The sequence below is a fragment of the Trichomycterus rosablanca genome, chromosome 1, assembly GCF_030014385.1.
Source record: "Trichomycterus rosablanca isolate fTriRos1 chromosome 1, fTriRos1.hap1, whole genome shotgun sequence".
In the NCBI taxonomy this organism is placed as follows: domain Eukaryota; kingdom Metazoa; phylum Chordata; class Actinopteri; order Siluriformes; family Trichomycteridae; genus Trichomycterus; species Trichomycterus rosablanca.
Window position 1 is genome coordinate 52,472,638 of NC_085988.1, and position 20,918 is coordinate 52,493,555.

The following is a 20,918-nucleotide window of genomic DNA, read 5'->3' on the forward strand; positions in this document are numbered from 1 at the left end:
CAACCGTCCCCACTCTCCTCTACTTACTTGTAATATTGTTGATAATTTCTTATTTTGCCTAATTTATTAATTACATTTCATCTTATAGATGTATGTATAAAGACAAAACATACATTCGTAAACGTACGTTAAAACGTTCGCTTGTATACGCGGTTTTAGGCATATAAATTGGTCTTCAAATGTGTTCTCTCAGCATTGACGCTTCTCATTCCAGCCCACTTAGTGGCGATAATGCACTATATAGTTGGTTTCCTAGCTGCTACTGTATTAACTTAAGTTATCCAAGAAGAAGAAGAAAAAGAAGACGACGAAGAAGAAAGCGGAAACATGGCTGGTCTGATGAAAAAGGTACGTGTGAAGGTCAATAAAACAATTTACATGACTTTCTTTTTTTCTTTTTTGTACTTTGTATGACTCCGTTTATTTGTCCACTAGAGGTTAGTAATACAGTGTTTTTGATTAAATATGTATAAAATCAAAATTAAACCATCACTAGTTTGCTTAAATATGGAATTACTTTGGGCTTATATTTGGCATTTATATACCCAGCTAACAATATCTGGTTCCCAGAACGTTCTGAAAACGTTAGTTTTTGGTTCCCAGAACGTTCTGGGAACGGATCATTTTGGTTGCCCTTTGGTTCCCCAGGAAAGTTTTGTTTACGGAAATAGAACGTTCCCGTTTGGTTGTGCATTATAGTTGTGGGAACGTTCCCCTAACGTTCCCGTAACCTTAAAATTACTGAAACCTTTAAGGGAACCTTGTACTAACCTTTAAATTATTGAAAACTTTAGACAAGAAAACCTCACTAGAAATTCTTCAGTAAAAGTTACTTTGCTACACACTGCTTCAAGTATATTTTAATAGCTGTATCTTAGTAGATTTTACTTAAACATTGCAGCACTAAAAACATTAAAACATGGCTTATAAAATGCTATATTATATATTATTAAAATGCTATATATTATTAAAATGCGACATTATAAAATGCAAAATAATTTTACATTATTCAATTCAACATCAATGATTACCATATACAAAAACCACTATAACAGACAGACAACATTTTTTGTCAAACTTTTTTATTTGTTTTGCTCAATTAATGGAAATGCATTTTTTACTTACAGTTCAGTGGACAAAATTTCTTTCAAACAGCATGTTTTCTAAAGTCTCACTTGCTACACAAAAGTAAAAAATGTCAATGGAAAACAAACTATAAAAGTGTCACAGTGTAAGGACAAAATAAATGATATCAATCTTTCAAACATTTTTCTGAAAACTTGCAGTAAAAAATAAAAATAGATGCAAGTAAAAGTTTGTCAGAAACACTCGCTCCAGGTGGATGACTGTAGTTATCCTCCTGTACTCATCTTTCACCTAAGACAAAGATTAAAAAAATAACATAAATTAGTAATTATAAAGTTTATGTAGACCTCAGAATGTTATGTTACATATTACAATTCAGTTTTACTTTCTCAAGGTTTGCTCACAGGTTGCCTAATAATGCACATTTGTATTTGAAAGACCCGGGACTATACAGCCTCAGACAGATTTATTTTTAAGTAGCAAAACAGGCTTTCATAATCATTAGACAAAAGAAATATTTTAGAACCAACGTTTTAAGCCCACGTTCATTAAACGGAACAAGTTATCCCGATTAATAAAACTACATAACATTATTTCTGCCATGCTAACGGATGCTAATTTGGAGTCAATAGTGTTAAAAGTTAAACAAATTTTAAATATTTATAATATTAACTGGCACGGTAATATAATTTCTTAAAAAATGACAACTTACCATAAAACAGTCCCCTTTGGCCAAAGTATGTCCTCAACAACCGAAAAACTTTGTGGTGAGAAGACTTGAGAAGATTCAAAAGTCTCAGCAGCTCGTTTTGCACTCCGTGTGTGAAACATGTCCGAACTTGCCAGGCAATGCGCATGCGTGGAACATAAAGTAATATTTACTAGAAGTTTTTTGTGTTGCTTTGCTTCAATCCAAGAAATAAAAAACATAGTTAATTTTACTTGGTATTTAGAATAAAATTTACTAATGTATTTGATAACAAATAATTACAAAGAAACACAAAGTAACACACTAAATTATATATGACATTCTTAAGTAGCAGGACTGTACTAGAATATTCTTGTATAAAGTACTTTAAAAATCTTCACTCTATTTACTAAGTCAAAAAATAATTTTTTGCAGTGTAGAGCTAATTTCTCTCACTGGATCATGAGAAAACCTTCCGGGAACATTACTGGAACGATACTTTATACACATAAGAAATAAAACCTTATACAAGCTTTAACTAACGTTCTCTGTTAGTTCTCATAAAACCATGAGAGAACGTTAGGTTTCATAGTTTTATAGCTGGTACTTGTAAGTAAAGGTTGATCTACATGGACCGTCTCAAGCAAAAGGCTGCTTTTTTGGTAAGTTCCTACTAAAAAAACTTTAAAGATCATAAGAAAACCTTCCGGGAACGTTACTGGTACGTTACTGGAACGTTACTTTAAACACATAAGAAAGAAAACCTTAAGGCAACTTTTAGATAACGTTCTCCGTTAGTTTTCATAAACATGAGAGGACGTTAGGTTTCATAGTTCCCGGAACGTTCCGGGAACGGCGCTGATTTTTTTAAAAACGAAAATAGAACGTTACCATAACGTTATGGGATGGTTCCCTAAAAATAACCATAGGGGAACCAAAATCTAACGTTACGGGAACGTTCTGTGTTAGCTGGGTATTTGGTACAATGCTTTGAGCGCAATAGCAATCCATGAATTAATCATTTCATTTTACACAAGTTATATCATAAGCAATAAAACAATTTAATTACGTAACAATATTAATAAAATGGGAAGTCTTTAGTTGTAAGACTGTATTCATACCTTTCAAGAACCCCCAGTAACGGATTTAAAAGCAGCAACCGTTTACTGATTGTCAAATCTCTTTGATACAAATTACTCGTTTTTGTTTTTGGTAAGTTTTTAGTTTTTATCATATGGTAACATACTAATTGAAAATACAATTCACCCTCTACATCACAAATCTGAGAAACATGAAAATTATGCATACATGGTAAAATAGGTAAAAAGGTACACATTGTTAACTGTAAATCATTTTCATTCTCTGAAATGTATAATCCAAGCCAAATCAATGCACACTTTTATATATGAACTCCATTACCACTGCTGGAGTTTTTAAATACCATGTCCACTCACTGTCAACTAGCCTAGTTGGTCCACCTTGTAGATGTAAAGTCAGAGACGGTCGCTCATCTATTGCTGCTGTTTGAGTTGGTCATCTTTGAGATCTTCATCAGTGGTCACAGGACGCTGCCCACGGGGCGCTGTTGGCTGGATATATTTTTGGTTGGTGGACTATTCTCAGTCCAGCTGTGACAGTGAGGTGTTTAAAAACTCCAGCAGTGCTGCTGTGTCTGATCCACTCATACCAGCACAACACACACTAACACACCACCACCATGTCAATGTCACTGCAGTGCTGAGAATGATCCACCACCCAAATAATACCTACTCTGTAGTGGTCCTGGGAGAGTCCTGACCATTGAAGAACAGCATGAAAGGGAGCTAACAAAGCATGCAGAGAAACAGATGGACTACAGCCAGTAATTGCAGAACTACAAAGTGCTCCTATATGGTTAGTGGAGCTGATAAAATAGACAGTGAGTGTAGAAACAAGGAGGTGATTAATGTTATGGTTGATCGGTGTATTTTATATTATATTATATTACTATTATATGATTTGCTGCCTACTGAAGCCTTCAGCTGTTGTAATAACTATGCTATGGTATGTTAGCATAGTTTTTTGCAAACGAAATTCGTGAAACACGTGACGTCACCAGCAAGTTGACTCCGAGCGTCTCTCTCTCTCTCTCTCTCTCTCTCTCTCTCTCTCTCTCTCTCTCTCTCTCTCTCTCTCTCTCTCTCTATATATATATATATATATATATATATATATATATATATATATATATATATATATATATATATACAGTGTATCACAAAAGTGAGTACACCCCTCACATTTCTGCAAATATTTCATTATATCTTTTCATGGGACAACACTATAGACATGAAACTTGGATATAACTTAGAGTAGTCAGTGTACAGCTTGTATAGCAGTGTAGATTTACTGTCTTCTGAAAATAACTCAACACACAGCCATTAATGTCTAAATAGCTGGCAACATAAGTAAGTACACCCCACAGTGAACATGTCCAAATTGTGCCCAAATGTGTCGTTGTCCCTCCCTGGTGTCATGTGTCAAGGTCCCAGGTGTAAATGGGGAGCAGGGCTGTTAAATTTGGTGTTTTGGGTACAATTCTCTCATACTGGCCACTGGATATTCAACATGGCACCTCATGGCAAAGAACTCTCTGAGGATGTGAGAAATAGAATTGTTGCTCTCCACAAAGATGGCCTGGGCTATAAGAAGATTGCTAACACCCTGAAACTGAGCTACAGCATGGTGGCCAAGGTCATACAGCGGTTTTCCAGGACAGGTTCCACTCGGAACAGGCTTCGCCAGGGTCGACCAAAGAAGTTGAGTCCACGTGTTCGGCGTCATATCCAGAGGTTGGCTTTAAAAAATAGACACATGAGTGCTGCCAGCATTGCTGCAGAGGTTGAAGACGTGGGAGGTCAGCCTGTCAGTGCTCAGACCATACGCCGCACACTGCATCAACTCGGTCTGCATGGTCGTCATCCCAGAAGGAAGCTGACGCACAAGAAAGCCCGCAAACAGTTTGCTGAAGACAAGCAGTCCAAGAACATGGATTACTGGAATGCCCTGTGGTCTGACGAGACCAAGATAAACTTGTTTGGCTCAGATGGTGTCCAGCATGTGTGGCGGCGCCCTGGTGAGAAGTACCAAGACAACTGTATCTTGCCTACAGTCAAGCATTGTGGTGGTAGCATCATGGTCTTGGGCTGCATGAGTGTTGCTGGCACTGGGGAGCTGCGGTTCATTGAGGGAAACATGAATTCCAACATGTACTGTGACATTCTGAAACAGAGCATGATCCCCTCCCTTCGAAAACTGGGCCTCATGGCAGTTTTCCAACAGGATAACGACCCCAAACACAACCTCCAAAATGACAACTGCCTTGCTGAGGAAGCTGAAGGTAAAGGTGATGGACTAAACTCAATTGAGCACCTGTGGCGCATCCTCAAGTGGAAGGTGGAGGAGTTCAAGGTGTCTAACATCCACCAGCTCCGTGATGTCATCATGGAGGAGTGGAAGAGGATTCCAGTAGCAACCTGTGCAGCTCTGGTGAATTCCATGCCCAGGAGGGTTAAGGCAGTGCTGGATAATAATGGTGGTCACACAAAATATTGACACTTCGGGCACAATTTGGACATGTTCACTGTGGGGTGTACTCACTTATGTTGCCAGTAAATCTACACTGCTATACAAGCTGTACACTGACTACTCTAAGTTATATCCAAGTTTTAGTTCTATAGTGTTGTCCCATGAAAAGATATAATAAAATATTTGCAGAAATGTGAGGGGTGTACTCACTTTTGTGATACACTGTGTGTATATATATATATATATATATATATATATACAGTGTATCACAAAAGTGAGTACATCCCTCACATTTCTGTAAATATTTCATTATATCTTTTCATGGGACAACACTATAGACATGAAACTTGGATATAACTTAGAGTAGTCAGTGTACAACTTGTATAGCAGTGTAGATTTACTGTCTTCTGAAAATAACTCGACACACAGCCATTAATGTCTAAATGGCTGGCAACATAAGTGAGTACACCCCACAGTGAACATGTCCAAATTGTGCCCAAAGTGTCAATATTTTGTGTGACCACCATTATTATCCAGCACTGCCTTAACCCTCCTGGGCATGGAATTGACCAGAGCTGCACAGGTTGCTACTGGAATCCTCTTCCACTCCTCCATGATGACATCACGGAGCTGGTGGATGTTAGACACCTTGAACTCCTCCACCTTCCACTTGAGGATGCGCCACAAGTGCTCAATTGGGTTTAGTCCATCACCTTTACCTTCAGCTTCCTCAGCAAGGCAGTTGTCATCTTGGAGGTTGTGTTTGGGGTCGTTATCCTGTTGGAAAACTGCCATGAGGCCCAGTTTTCGAAGGGAGGGGATCATGCTCTGTTTCAGAATGTCACAGTACATGTTGAAATTCATGTTTCCCTCAATGAACTGCAGCTCCCCAGTGCCAGCAACACTCATGCAGCCCAAGACCATGATGCTACCACCACCATGCTTGACTGTAGGCAAGATACAGTTGTCTTGGTACTTCTCACCAGGGCGCCGCCACACATGCTGGACACCATCTGAGCCAATCAAGTTTATCTTGGTCTCGTCAGACCACAGGGCATTCCAGTAATCCATGTTCTTGGACTGCTTGTCTTCAGCAAACTGTTTGCTGGCTTTCTTGTGCGTCAGCTTCCTTCTGGGATGACGACCATGCAGACCGAGTTGATGCAGTGTGCGGCATATGGTCTGAGCACTGACAGGCTGACCTCCCACATCTTCAACCTCTGCAGCAATGCTGGCAGCACTCATGTGTCTATTTTTTAAAGCCAACCTCTGGATATGACGCCGAACACGTGGACTCGACTTCTTTGGTCGACCCTGGCGAAGCCTGTTCCGAGTGGAACCTGTCCTGGAAAACCGCTGTATGACCTTGGCCACCATGCTGTAGCTCAGTTTCAGGGTGTTAGCAATCTTCTTATAGCCCAGGCCATCTTTGTGAAGAGCAACAATTCTATTTCTCACATCCTCAGAGAGTTCTTTGCCATGAGGTGCCATGTTGAATATCCAGTGGCCAGTATGAGAGAATTGTACCCAAAACACCAAATTTAACAGCCCTGCTCCCCATTTACACCTGGGACTTTGACACATGACACCAGGGAGGGACAACGACACATTTGGGCACAATTTAGACATGTTCACTGTGGGGTGTACTCACTTATGTTGCCAGCTATTTAGACATTAATGGCTGTGTGTTGAGTTATTTTCAGAAGACAGTAAATCTACACTGCTATACAAGTTGTACACTGACTACTCTAAGTTATATCCAAGTTTCATGTCTATAGTGTTGTCCCATGAAAAGATATAATGAAATATTTGCAGAAATGTGAGGGGTGTACTCACTTTTGTGATACACTGTATATACTGTATACAAGGACGGATTAAGGATAGTCTGGGCCCCTGGGCAAAGAGTTGCCCAGGACAACAATCGCCCCCCCCCCCCCCCCCTACCCCGCGCCCCCCCCCCCCCCCCCCCCCCCTCTCCAAAAACATAAATAAATTAATACATTAAACAACCTGTCAATAACTAACCCTAATACAAGAATCTATTTGATATAAGTTTCTTTCTACTCTTCTTTCTTGCAAAGTCATCCACTAATTCATCAAAATTAAGCTGTCTGACCAAATCTGATTCAATGGCCAGAAGTGACAGTGAGTTCAGGCGGTTTTGGCGCATCCTAATCCTGAGTTCATTCTTAATACGAGCCAGTTTGGAGAATGAACGCTCCCCTTCACAATTTGTGATAGGCACAGTCAAAAAAAGTCTAAGTGCTATGTAGACATTTGGAAAGGTTGACTGTAAATTCAAATTTATCATGGTTTTGAGCATTTTACTAGGACATTTTTCTTTTTCTGTTATGAATGATTTGTATTGTATCAATTCATCTGCCAGGCTCATGTTCAGATCTGAAGGATATGCTGCAGCGAGTGAGTTAGCCTTTAAAGTGAGCTCACTGTTGGACATATTGTCAGGCATGAAAAGAACATCAAATAGCTCAGTTAAGTGTGTGTATGCATTCAAACTGCTTGAAATTGCTTGTCTTAAATTTAAATAATTGCAAAATTGCTAAATTAATTTGTGTCTCTGCGCTTAAGAGAAATTGAACATAATAATTTTGAAACAATACAAATTCAGAAACATTAAGTAAGGGCCTGAATCGCATATTTGCAACAAAACGTCTGTTATGAAATATGGTAGCTTGCCTGGCAATTTGTAGGTCCCTAGAAAGTCAAGGAGCCATGGTAAACGACTTCTATGGAAGTCAAGGGCCCCATAGCAGGGGCCCTCGTGATCAAGGGCCCTCTAATGGTATGCCCTGTTCTTCTCTAGGGCCCCCTGGTAGGGGCTCTCATAACCAGGGCCCTCTAAAAATATGCCCCCCTCTTTCCTAGGACCCCTAATAGCCAGAAGTCGAAGTCAGAGCAGTGCCACAACGCCTCATCCATTTTCATAAGGGGCCCAAAAGCATGGCTAGGGCCCAAAAGCATGGCTAGGGGCCCCAAAAGCATGGCTAGGGCCCCCAAGAGGCCCTGGGGTCAAAGTCCCTAATAGTCAGAGGATCCTTAAAATGGAGGGCCCTCGGAAATAAAAATATATTGTATCATAAATGTTGATAGGCATCGCAAAATGTTTTGGGCCAGGGCCCCCCTGACCTCAAGGGCCCCTGGGCGCTGGCCCCACTGGCCCGGTCAGTAATCCAGCCATGACTGTATATATATATATATATATATATATATATATATATATATATATACAGTGTATCACAAAAGTGAGTACACCCCTCACATTTCTGCAGATATTTAAGTATATCTTTTCATGGGACAACACTGACAAAATGACACTTTGACACAATGAAAAGTAGTCTGTGTGCAGCTTATATAACAGTGTAAATTTATTCTTCCCTCAAAATAACTCAATATACAGCCATTAATGTCTAAACCACCGGCAACAAAAGTGAGTACACCCCTTAATGAAAGTTCCTGAAGTGTCAATATTTTGTGTGGCCACCATTATTTCCCAGAACTGCCTTAACTCTCCTGGGCATGGAGTTTACCAGAGCTTCACAGGTTGCCACTGGAATGCTTTTCCACTCCTCCATGACGACATCACGGAGCTGGCGGATATTCGAGACTTTGCACTCCTCCACCTTCCGCTTGAGGATGCCCCAAAGATGTTCGATTGGGTTTAGGTCTGGAGACATGCTTGGCCAGTCCATCACCTTTACCCTCAGCCTCTTCAATAAAGCAGTGGTCGTCTTAGAGGTGTGTTTGGGGTCATTATCATGCTGGAACACTGCCCTGCGACCCAGTTTCCGGAGGGAGGGGATCATGCTCTGCTCAGTATTTCACAGTACATATTGGAGTTCATGTGTCCCTCAATGAAATGTAACTCCGCAACACCTGCTGCACTCATGCAGCCCCAGACCATGGCATTCCCACCACCATGCTTGACTGTAGGCATGACACACTTATCTTTGTACTCCTCACCTGATTGCCGCCACACATGCTTGAGACCATCTGAACCAAACAAATTAATCTTGGTCTCATCAGACCATAGGACATGGTTCCAGTAATCCATGTCCTTTGTTGACATGTCTTCAGCAAACTGTTTGCGGGCTTTCTTGTGTAGAGACTTCAGAAGAGGCTTCCTTCTGGGGTGACGGCCATGCAGACCAATTTTATGTAGTGTGCGGCGTATGGTCTGAGCACTGACAGGCTGACAGACCACCTTTTCAATCTCTGCAGCAATGCTGACAGCACTCCTGCGCCTATCTTTCAAAGACAGCAGTTGGATGTGACGCTGAGCACGTGCACTCAGCTTCTTTGGACGACCAACGCGAGGTCTGTTCTGAGTGGACCCTGCTCTTTTAAAACGCTGGATGATCTTGGCCACTGTGCTGCAGCTCAGTTTCAGGGTGTTGGCAATCTTCTTGTAGCCTTGGCCATCTTCATGTAGCGCAACAATTCGTCTTTTAAGATCCTCAGAGAGTTCTTTGCCATGAGGTGCCATGTTGGAACTTTCAGTGACCAGTATGAGAGAGTGTGAGAGCTGTACTACTAAATTGAACACACCTGCTCCCTATGCACACCTGAGACCTAGTAACACTAACAAATCACATGACATTTTGGAGGGAAAATGACAAGCAGTGCTCAATTTGGACATTTAGGGGTGTAGTCTCTTAGTGGTGTACTCACTTTTGTTGCCGGTGGTTTAGACATTAATGGCTGTATATTGAGTTATTTTGAGGGAAGAATAAATTTACACTGTTATATAAGCTGCACACAGACTACTTTTCATTGTGTCAAAGTGTCATTTTGTCAGTGTTGTCCCATGAAAAGATATACTTAAATATCTGCAGAAATGTGAGGGGTGTACTCACTTTTGTGATACACTGTATATATATATATATACACATACAGTGGGGGAAATAAGACCTCCGTGAAGCTGGCCCCCCATGTGGTCAGAAATGGAATATAAATATTATTATTCGTTTGTGCTGCGTTTGTGCTGGTTTGTGCCGTAGGAATCATCGTTTGTGCTGGCACCGTTTTAGAGAAATTAAGTATTATATTTTATTACCCGTGACGTCACCAGCCCCCCATCAGAGCCCAAATTGCACCAAAACCATCTCATTCGTTTGTGCTACGTTTGTGCTGGTTTGTGCTGCTAAAAGAAACATTTGTGCTGTTTTAATTCTCAAGTTATTACGCTATAAATATTACACCCGTGACGTCACCAGCCCCCCATTAACGTCCAAATTGCACCAAAAGCATCTCATTCGTTTGTGCTGCGTTTGTGCTGGTTTGTGCTGCTAAAAGAAACATTTGTGCTCTTTTATTTCTCAAGTTATTACGCTATAAATATTACACCTGTGACGTCACCAGCCCCCCATTAACGTCCAAATTGCACCAAAACCATCTCATTCGTTTGTGCTACGTTTGTGCTGGTTTGTGCTGCTAAAAGAAACATTTGTGCTCTTTTATTTCTCAAGTTATATGCTAAATAATACTTTTTTTTATAAATTGAGGACATTTAGCCCAATAAAATGTTCAAATTGCATCAAAACCATCTCATTTGTTTGACATCATTTTGTTTGACGTCATCTCATCTGGGTGACGTCATTGGATGTGGATTCCACTTTGCACAGATATGTCAAAGCACTCAGCCATACTGCGTATCCTCTTCAATATCCTCTTGAAACTAAACACGCAGTTTTAAATGGTTTTCATGTTTTAATTGATATTCCTGCAATATACACAACTTATGGCAGAACATAACTTACCAGACGTTTGTAAACTGTGAATCACTTAACACTACAGAAATATACACTACAAAAGTATAGGTTTTACATGGCATTCTCTCTATTCATTCTTATTTAGTCGCATCAATAATTTTAATGTCAAAAGTCCTTTGATAAATAAACCAATTGTCCTTATGTGACTTCTTAACGGTGGGAATCTTTATTTTAAGCCATGTTTCCATGAGGACCAAAGTCTGAGATACAGGGTGGGGACCTGTTTGACTGTAAGCAGTCATTTTCAGACAGCACAACTTAAACTTAAACCCCTAAAATTTCTTTTCCAGGTAAAAATGTGACTAAAATAACAGTAAGATGACTATTTTCAATATTTTGTACTTTATTGTCACTTTATGAAGAGAAAAGTGTCTAAGTAGACTCAACATCAGTAATAAAATACTGAGGCAGAGTTGGATTGTTTGTTGTATGAATACAAGTATTTTATGAAGAATGCAATGCATGTCTAATTTGACATGCAGTTTACTGGTGATCAGCAAATGGTTCGCTAGACTGTGGGAAATTTATGGTTTTCATGGTTGGGGCAATGGATTCCCATATGTGTATCACTGCAATGACACTGTAAAGAAGTAACCCCAAAGCATCCTCGGCTCATTAACATTGTTTGCAAGAATCTACTGCAGCATCCACTTACAAAACACAAAAATATATAACCCTCACCATATAACGTCATATTAGTCATTAAGGTTATACTTGTTTATCCATCTCCCTGTGCAACTTGCTGTCAGTTCTGTTAGGTCTTCACAAATCTGCATACTTTACACATTTATACTTTCCATCATGCTGCCCTGCATATTTATTGTATTAAGATGCACTGCCTTGTCTAATTACACTGCACTAATTCATTTTGTTTGTACTTTCCCTTTCACTAGATAGCACGCTGCACCAAAACCTTGGCAGAATGTCATTCTGCTCCACTATACACCACATTACCACGTTATTATAAAGACCTACCTTTCAATTATGCTCACTGGCCAGTAAATTGGGCTTCAACAACCCAAGGCATGGCATGATAAAACATTATTTTTATGCAAGCTTTATTGAAAGACCATTGTCCTAGCAACAAAAAGTTGGTAGTCACGTTTGACTAAGGTCTGAGCATACTTTTCTTTTGTCCTCTCCTCAGGCAACTGTTGGAAGAGACATTCCAGGAAAGAGTTTTCATAGTGCATAAACACATAATTCTCATTTTAAAGTAATTTATTGCTTCTAATAAAACCCTGTAATAGTCCTCTGAGAATTTTAATCATATTAATGACATTTAAAACAAGATTGGACAGTTCTGTGAAAAATATAAAACAAACATATGCTGTACATACACATTAAAAGGCAAGTGAAAGACAAATGAAGAGATCTGGAACATGACCAGATTAGCCTGCATACTTAGTTTCAAGAGAGCAAAAGTGTACCCACACAGTGCATCTAAGTGCATTGACATCACTGGCCACTGTACTGCAAAATTGTCCATTTCCAGTGAGAGTCTACCAGAGGTGAGCACACCAGCAGTGCTAAAATGCAGAATTGATTACATTGATGACAGTCTTCATACTGGAAAGGCAAAGCACATGCTATCTGGAGAGAAAAGACTGCCGGTCTCTGAAGAACTCTGGCAGGGTAAAAAACTGCTACATGTGTGGCGAGCCACAGAGGCTTACAAGATAATGCTACTCGGTAACCCAGAGCTACCCACCTACCAAGCCTGAGTACATTAAGAAAAGCCAAACAAGAGAGAGGGGATAGGGAGGTAGAACACAAACACCCCATCCTTTCCCCCTCATCTAATAAAATACAGTGTGCCTCATAGGGGCAGTATTCATGACATCGGCCTTGACAAATTTTTTATGCCACTATTGGACCCCCTCTCAACTACTAGTCTACAAAATACTAGTAAAGACTCAAGTGTAAGTTTTGATGCTACAGGTACAGTAGTCAAAAGGCTCACATCCGCACATGTATTTCCATATCAAGGAGTTCTGTCCTCACATGGAGATACTTCTATTCACATCCCAGTGGTGCAAATGCTGTCTGAGCGGCATGACATTAACGCCATATCAAACTGGGTCTCTGAATGGCTTAGAGGAGGAGCATCTGTACCAAAAGAAGTTGTTTCTGATTTCTCTCTTGCATTACTGGGTGGTCTTGTTAAAGCCTTTACTTCTTACTCTGGTTTGAAGACCTATATAAATAGAATAACAAAGACATCAGAGCTATAACACAAACCATGGAATTTTGCTGTGACTAAACTTTTTCAAGCTATGTTACATTTTGATTATTTGGTGAGTCTGTAGGTAGAATATACTTGTTGACGGCCCACAAGCATTTAAAACCTTTGAAATAACATTAACATTTGGAATTCACAAATCAATTTAGCTGTGTAACATGTGTATGGATAATGTTATGGATAACATTTTAACATTTAAAATGTTAAAGGTTTTTAAAGGTAATTTGATTATAATAAATTTCACTCTGTGATGCAATTTTAACATTGTTAGGGGCTAAGTGTCCTCACTTAATAAAAAAAAAAGAGAGAATTTAGCCTATAACTTGAAAATTAAAAAAACACAAATGTTTCTTTTAGCAGCACAAACCAGCACAAACGTAGCACAAACGAATGAGATGGTTTTGGTGCAATTTGGACGTTAATGGGGGGCTGGTGACGTCACGGGTGTAATATTTATAGCGTAATAACTTGAGAAATAAAAGAGCACAAATGTTTCTTTTAGCAGCACAAACCAGCACAAACGTAGCACAAACGAATGAGATGGTTTTGGTGCAATTTGGACGTTAATGGGGGGGCTGGTGACGTCACGGGTGTAATATTTATAGCGTAATAACTTGAGAAATAAAAGAGCACAAATGTTTCTTTTAGCAGCACAAACCAGCACAAACGTAGCACAAACGTTATAATGAAATATAATATCACGGGTAATGAAATATAATACTTAATTTCTCTAAAACGGTGCCAGCACAAACGATGATTCCTACGGCACAAACCAGCACAAACGCAGCACAAACGAATAATAATATTTATATTCCATTTCTGACCACATGGGGGGCCAGCTTCACGGAGGTGGAAAACAGTATTTGATCCCCTGCTGATTTTGTAAGTTTACTCCCTTACAAAGACTTGAACAGTCTATAATTTTTATGGAAGGTTTATTTTAACAGAGAGAGACAGAATATCAACAAAAAATCCAGAAAAAAAACATTAAATAAAAGTTATAAATTAATTTTTATTTAATTAAGGGAAATAAGTATTTGATCCCCTACCAACCAGCAAGAATTCTGACCCCCACAGACCGGTTATGTGCACAAAAGGCACACAAATTAGTCCTGTCCCTGTATAAAAGGCTCCTGTCACAGAATCAGTTTCTTCCGTTCAAATCTCTCGACCACAATGGGCAAGACCAAAGAGCTGTCGGACGTCAGGGACAAGATTGTAGACCTGCACAAGGCTGGAATGGGCTACAAGACCATCAGCAAGAAGCTTGTTGAGAAAGAGACCACTGTTGGTGCGATCATTCGAAAATGGAAGAAATACAAGATCACAGTCAATCGCCCTCGCTCTGGAGCTCCATGCAAGATCTCATCTGGTGGGGTAAAAATGATTCTGAGAAAGGTGAGGTCAGTCCAGAATTACACGGGAGGAGCTCGTCAATGATCTCAAGGGAGCTGGGAGCAGAGAAATGCTGGATATGACCCCAAGAACTCCATCCCCACTGGGCATTTCTCTGCCTCCAAACACGGCGAGTGGAGTTGATGCCAAAGAGCTCAATTTTGGTCTCATCTGACCATATCACATTCTCCCAAGCTTTCTCTGAATCATTCAGGTGTTCATTGGCAAACTTCAGACGGGCCTGTACATGAGCCTTCTTGAGCAGAGGGACTTTGCGGGCACTGCAGGATCTCAATCCATTACGGCGAAGTGTGTTACTAATGGTTTTCTTGGTGACTGTGCTCCCAGCTCCCTTGAGATCATTGACAAGCTCCTCCCGTGTAATTCTGGGCTGACCTCACCTTTCTCAGAATCATTCTTACCCTACCAGGTGAGATCTTGCATGGAGCTCCAGAGTGAGGGTGATTGACTGTGATCTTGTATTTCTTCCATTTTCGAATGATCGCACCAACAGTGGTCTCTTTCTCACCAAACTTCTTGCTGATGGTCTTGTAGCTCATTCCAGCCTTGTGCAGGTCTACAATCTTTTCTCAACCGAGTACGAGTACAAGTACATGTATTTTTGTACCTGCCGATACCGATACCAATACCTATTGGATCAGATATCTGACATGTTAGAACAGGGGTTTTCAACCTGGGGGAGTACTTGTCTGGGGGGGCGCCAGTGCCTGACCGGGGGGCGTGGCATTATGAGATTTTTTTACTTCTAAAACTAAAGCAATTCATTTTTCACCCACGGGAGACATATTTCATTAGTCTAACTGACGACGCACTCAAGCACGTTTAATGTTATTCAGTTCAGTCTGAAAAAACCCTTCAAAATAGAGCTATCAGTGAAGATAAACCGGTGACAAAAGCAATGACCGCTGTTATAGGACGTGTATGTGTCTTTAAGAGAGGAGATGCTCTGTTCACAGTATCGATGTAAGTGATTCAGGAGACAATTCATTTTAAGCGCAGCGTAAGTTTCTTTTCTCAGTCATCTCTCCGTTTTTACTGTTATAATGAATGTTGCGGTTGTAAATAAACACCAACTACTACAGAACATTCTGTGTGACTTGCTTACCTTATAATGCTCAGGCTTAATTATACTGCTTATTACCACAGAGCGGGAGCCGACTCAGTCGTTCTGTCTGTGGAGCTAAACGTTTTCTCTCAGTCAGAGCAGATTATCCTGAACTAATTAACTTAATAATTGATGAACTTTTGTCTATGCTTGACTCTGTGAAGTAATGTTTTCTGCTCTCATCTACATCAAAAAGCAAGAACCGCTTATGATTTACCAAAGTGAACCACGAACTTATATAATGTGCTGATAGAATCGGCTCAGATGGGGTCGGACTGTTATTTTTTTAAAGTAATATTTTCAATCAGCAAAATTGCATCGTATGTATGATGTGCACAACGTTATTTTAGCTTGTCAGAAGCTTTCTCAATGACTTCTGTGCGGTGGTTGACGAAGGGGAGGGGAGGTGGGCGCAAGTTCACGGTTGGCACACGCGCGCTCACACTTGGCGATCAAGAGCCGAGTTTTGATCGCCGAGCGAACGCCGAGTTGCTCCCGAGCAACTATTAAAATAAACACATTTTATATCAAGTATTTTTGCTTTATTACATCGGGCAAATACCCGATACCAGTATCGGTACTCATGCATCTCTAATTTAAACCCTTAACCAACAAGTTCATCGTGAACCATTAAAATAAACACATTTTATATCAAGTATTTTTGCTTTATTACATAAAAACACAAAATTACATAGTGCACGTTAGTAATTTAGAACAACTAGTTAAACAACTTTAAGACAACTAGTTTCAAGGGCCAACTCATGCTAATTAAATAGTAGAGATACAGTCAGTATCTTGAAGCTCTTTTTTTATTGTAGTTAATATACAGTGACAAGCAGGGTTCTACTTTTGTGTGGGGCATGATACAAAATAACTTTTTGTAAACACACAGAGCCACATGTACAAAGTTTAATATGCAGTCAGACTTCATACTGATAAAAACAGATTTTAATGTGTGGGAGGCCTGTAATTCATAGTTTAAACTACATGTATAACAGTTTCCTTTTCATGTTAGAATGGCAGCATGTTTTCCAAGAGAGGTTATCTGTTTAAGCAAACCTTGCACATATGCGTTGTCAGTGAGGGTGAGTCATAGTTCAGCACCTCTAACTCTGTACACTTAATCTGTACTGCTTGTTTTTGTAAAAGATTGCCATCAACTGTAGTAAATTAATGTAATTGAGACCGACAGCAGTAACAGGGCAATGACTTCTTTGTTAGTTATTAGTGAATTGTTACCTTTCCTTGTTAAAACATGTTTTTAGATTTATTATTAAATAATAATCAAAAGCTGTAATCTTTTATTCACAAAAATATTTTTACAATTTGTGGAAGCCCCCTTGGCAGCAATAACAGCTGCAGGTCTCATTGAATACATCACTACAAGCTTTGGACACCTAAATTATATACAATTATATTGGCAGAGCTGTCTCACGTGAGTCTAGCATACTTTAAATGTCAAATCTCTTACTCAGTGGTAGCTTTCATTTTGCCACTTTGCCATAAAGGCCTGATTTATGGAGTGCTACTAAGATGGATGTTCATCCAGCAGCTTCCCATCTCTGCACGGGACTTTTGTTGCTTTTTAGAGTGACAATTGGGTTCTTTCTTTCCTCTCTGACCAAGACCCTTCTGCCCAATTTGGCCAGGCGGACATCTCTAAGAAAGGTTCAAGGTTGTGCCCAGCTTTTTCCATTCCAAGATTTTTGTGGCCACTGTGTTTCTGGAAATGCTCAAAGCCTTAGATATGTTTTATATCCTTGCCCTGATCTATGCCTTCCACAATTCTACTTGGACTTTATGACATGGTTTTGGTCATGACAGTTTAGTATAAATTGTGGGACCTTATAGACCCTGATGTGTTTCTTTTTAAACTTTCTTCAGACAATTCATAGGTGGACTCCAGTTCTAGACATGCCCCTAGAATAATTAAAGCAAATAGGATGCACCTGACCACAAAGTATTCATGTGTTTTTTTAAGGTGACTGCTCGAATTTGATCTTAAGATTTATAAACTGTTTGATTTTAAAATTTTATAAATGGTTTAATGATCTAATTTTAGAAACGGATACAATAATTACAATGTGCAGTCCTGCTGGCAGCTAAATCTAAATGTATGTATGTAATCTGTTGTAAAGGTAACTGGCTAACTATTTATACTGTATGTACATAATTACATTCAAGCCCCACCACTGCCAGGTTGCTGCTGTTGGGCCCTTGAGCAAGGCCCTTAACCCTCAATTGCTCAGACTGTATACTGTAACTGTAATGTCAGTTGCTTTGGATAAAGGCGTCTAGGGCAGTTGTGACCTAGTGGTTAAGGTACTGGACTAGTAATCCAAAGGTCGCTGGTTCAAGTCCCACCACTTCCAGGTTGCCACTGTTGGGCCCTTAAGCAAGGCCCTTAACCCTCAATTGCTTACTGTCACAGTACTGTAAGTCACTTTGGATAAAAGCGTCTGCTAAATGCTGAAAGTGTAAGTGTACTAAATGCCGAAAAAGTAAATGTAATTAACTGTTCATTTCTTTCAGACCACAGGCTTGGTGGGACTAGCTGTTTCACAAAATCCACATGAGGTAAATGTCTAAACTGTGGCCACGTTTAGTGTAAACACATTTATGTACTTATAACTGCAATAATTAATTCATAAGAAATAACATTGTCATGGTGTAAGCAAGGAGATGCAAGTGTATGTCAGGTGCAATTAAATATTAAATCCATACTATTAAACTATGCTTTTTATGGCCTCTAGCGTCTTAGGATTTTGTACACCAAGATTTTGGGTTCACTACAGACCATTCCCCAGGATGCTGCCTACAGGATGTACACTGAACAGCTGGTCACTGAACGATTCAACCTTGTAAAAATGGTTAGAAAACTATGTATATATTGTATTTGTGTGACTGTTGGTATTACAAAACAGCATTTGTGTTTTTACTACACTTCAAGAATATTAATAAATAATTAAAACTTTAAAGCTTTTAAACTTAAATTTAATACATACACTGGATTTTAAAAGGTATTCAAATGGGTAATTAGTTGTACATTGATTGGTAAACATGGAAATTATATACAATTAAAATTAAATGCAAAACAAAAATTGTGCAGTATGTCAAGGGGACAGAATACTTGTAAGTATTCACTGTAGAATAGTTGTTGTATCTTTTAACCACTGTCCATTACACACAACTGTTATTTAAGTCTACTGGCATGTAATTGACAGTAGTGTGTGGATTTTTATGATATGATCTCTAAAGGAACCTGATGTTGAGAAGCTTGAAAAGAAAATCAACTGTGGTCAAATTGAGGAGGTCATTGCACAAGTGAGTACAGAACTTTTTGGTGTGTTTGGGCAAAGCAAAGATTTGATTACAATTGCCAGAAGTTATTTTGTTATAATTGCCAAAAGAAAATTTGCCAAGGAAAAAAAAACACAAAATGGTTTTTAAAAGATTTTATTCATCAAAAGAACAGAGTTATGCAAAAGAACATAGTTAAGAACAGAGCTATGCAAGAGTTGTATTATCCATGTGACAAATATTTGCTCCTTTGCCACTTTCAGCATCCAAGCTCTTTAAATAACTGATAATCTTGTAAGTTCCTTGCCTACTGGTCTTTATTTCTTAAATCAGATTTGTTGAATTCTGGTAGTTTAAAATCTGGAAACACTTTAACTAGTATTATTAATGTACGTTGATTAAAATCTCACTAAATATTTATAATCTCTTACAGGCTGAATTAGAGCTTATCTTGTCTAGGAAGATGGCGGAATGGAAACCGTGGGAACCGTTAATCAAAGATGCTCCTGCAAACCAGTGGAAGTGGCCTATCTGATCTTAGGTTGAGGATAAATTCATACTGGGATCATATATGGCTGTAGGGTCTTTTTGTTGATCCTTTATTGATGTTTGAAATGATTAATAAATCTTGTACATATGAATGCTACTGGTAACTGTTTGATATTGTCTGACAGTTGTTATTGAAAATTGACTGTTAACCAGTTTTTTTAAGGTGGCTTAAGAATGTGCACAGTGCATAATCATTATATTGTTCTTGTTTTTAGGGACCCAATCACCAAAGGGGCTGGAACCATATTGATTTTGTTAAGATTTTTTATTCTTTTTCTCTGATAAAACCGTACTTGTCCCTCCCGCTTCTCAGTCACTTGAGTTTAGCCCGGTTGGCATGATGGTGGCACTATACGGTAGCGTCAAACTTCGAGGTCCATATTTTCTACCTTGTATAACATTAAAACATTTTTTCTTATTACTTGTCTCATGCCCTACAAATAAGCACCAAGAACCATATAGCTCCGCCCAGGGATGGACTGGCCATCGGGAGGGGTCGGGAGTTTTCCCGGTGGGCCGTTCTGTATGTGGGCCGCTGAGGGAGTGAAAAATAAATTCTGTTTTAAATATTCCTGAATAATAATCCTGAAGTGTGCATTGGCCCGCCACAGTATTCTCGCTGCATATCCATTGGCCAATCACAGAAATGTCCCTCCCCCAGGATAAACCGTAATCACAACCACTAGTTCAAAAAAATACATAGTAAATGAGTGCGAGATGGAGAAAGGGTCGAAAAAGCGTAAAGGAGGTGCAGAAAAAGCTGCAAACAGATGCAGAAAAGTGCAGGAAACTGGACAACCTGTTTGGTAGTGAGGAACTACAGCATAGCCAAAGAGCTTCGTTAGTAACGCCGTTTAAGAAGAGATTGTGGGCCCATCTCAAATATCGCCTATGCCCTACTTAGGGTACTTCCTAACAGTACAAAACATTTCTTTTAACAGTCACTGAATGATTAATAAGTAGTTATCTAAGCTACTGTTAGATACCAGGGGCTTTAAACCAGCTGTTTTAAGGACTATTTTTTGTTTGTGAAAGTTCTAGTATGTCATGTTCAACATAGTGCACTACATAGGGCGGTGGATATAATTTGAGATGGTACCATTAGTCTCTGCAAGTAAACACTATCTTGAAAATTGAAATATCTTGAAATATCACCGGGCCAGTGATAGCTCAGTG

The 20,918-nt window shown here is 39.4% G+C and overlaps 1 protein-coding gene across 1 annotated transcript; it reads left to right on the plus strand.

The window, feature by feature from the left end:
- The first annotated feature begins 255 nt into the window (after positions 1-255).
- ndufa5 (NADH:ubiquinone oxidoreductase subunit A5) lies at positions 256-20,163 on the plus strand. Its single transcript, XM_063004076.1, has 5 exons — positions 256-348; positions 18,426-18,470; positions 18,647-18,763; positions 19,152-19,217; positions 19,627-20,163. The coding sequence occupies exons 1-5, from the start codon at positions 328-330 to the stop codon at positions 19,726-19,728; spliced, it is 351 nt and encodes a 116-aa protein (XP_062860146.1). The 5' UTR covers positions 256-327; the 3' UTR covers positions 19,729-20,163.
- The last annotated feature ends 755 nt before the right edge of the window (positions 20,164-20,918 follow it).

Excerpts from the sequence above, each read along its gene's own strand:
- ndufa5 (XM_063004076.1), top strand. The coding sequence starts at position 328 with ATGGCTGGTCTGATGAAAAAG. Across the intron at positions 18,471-18,646 it reads TTTCACAAAATCCACATGAG|CGTCTTAGGATTTTGTACAC; the intron begins GTAAATGTCTAA and ends TATGGCCTCTAG. Across the intron at positions 19,218-19,626 it reads TTGAGGAGGTCATTGCACAA|GCTGAATTAGAGCTTATCTT; the intron begins GTGAGTACAGAA and ends AATCTCTTACAG.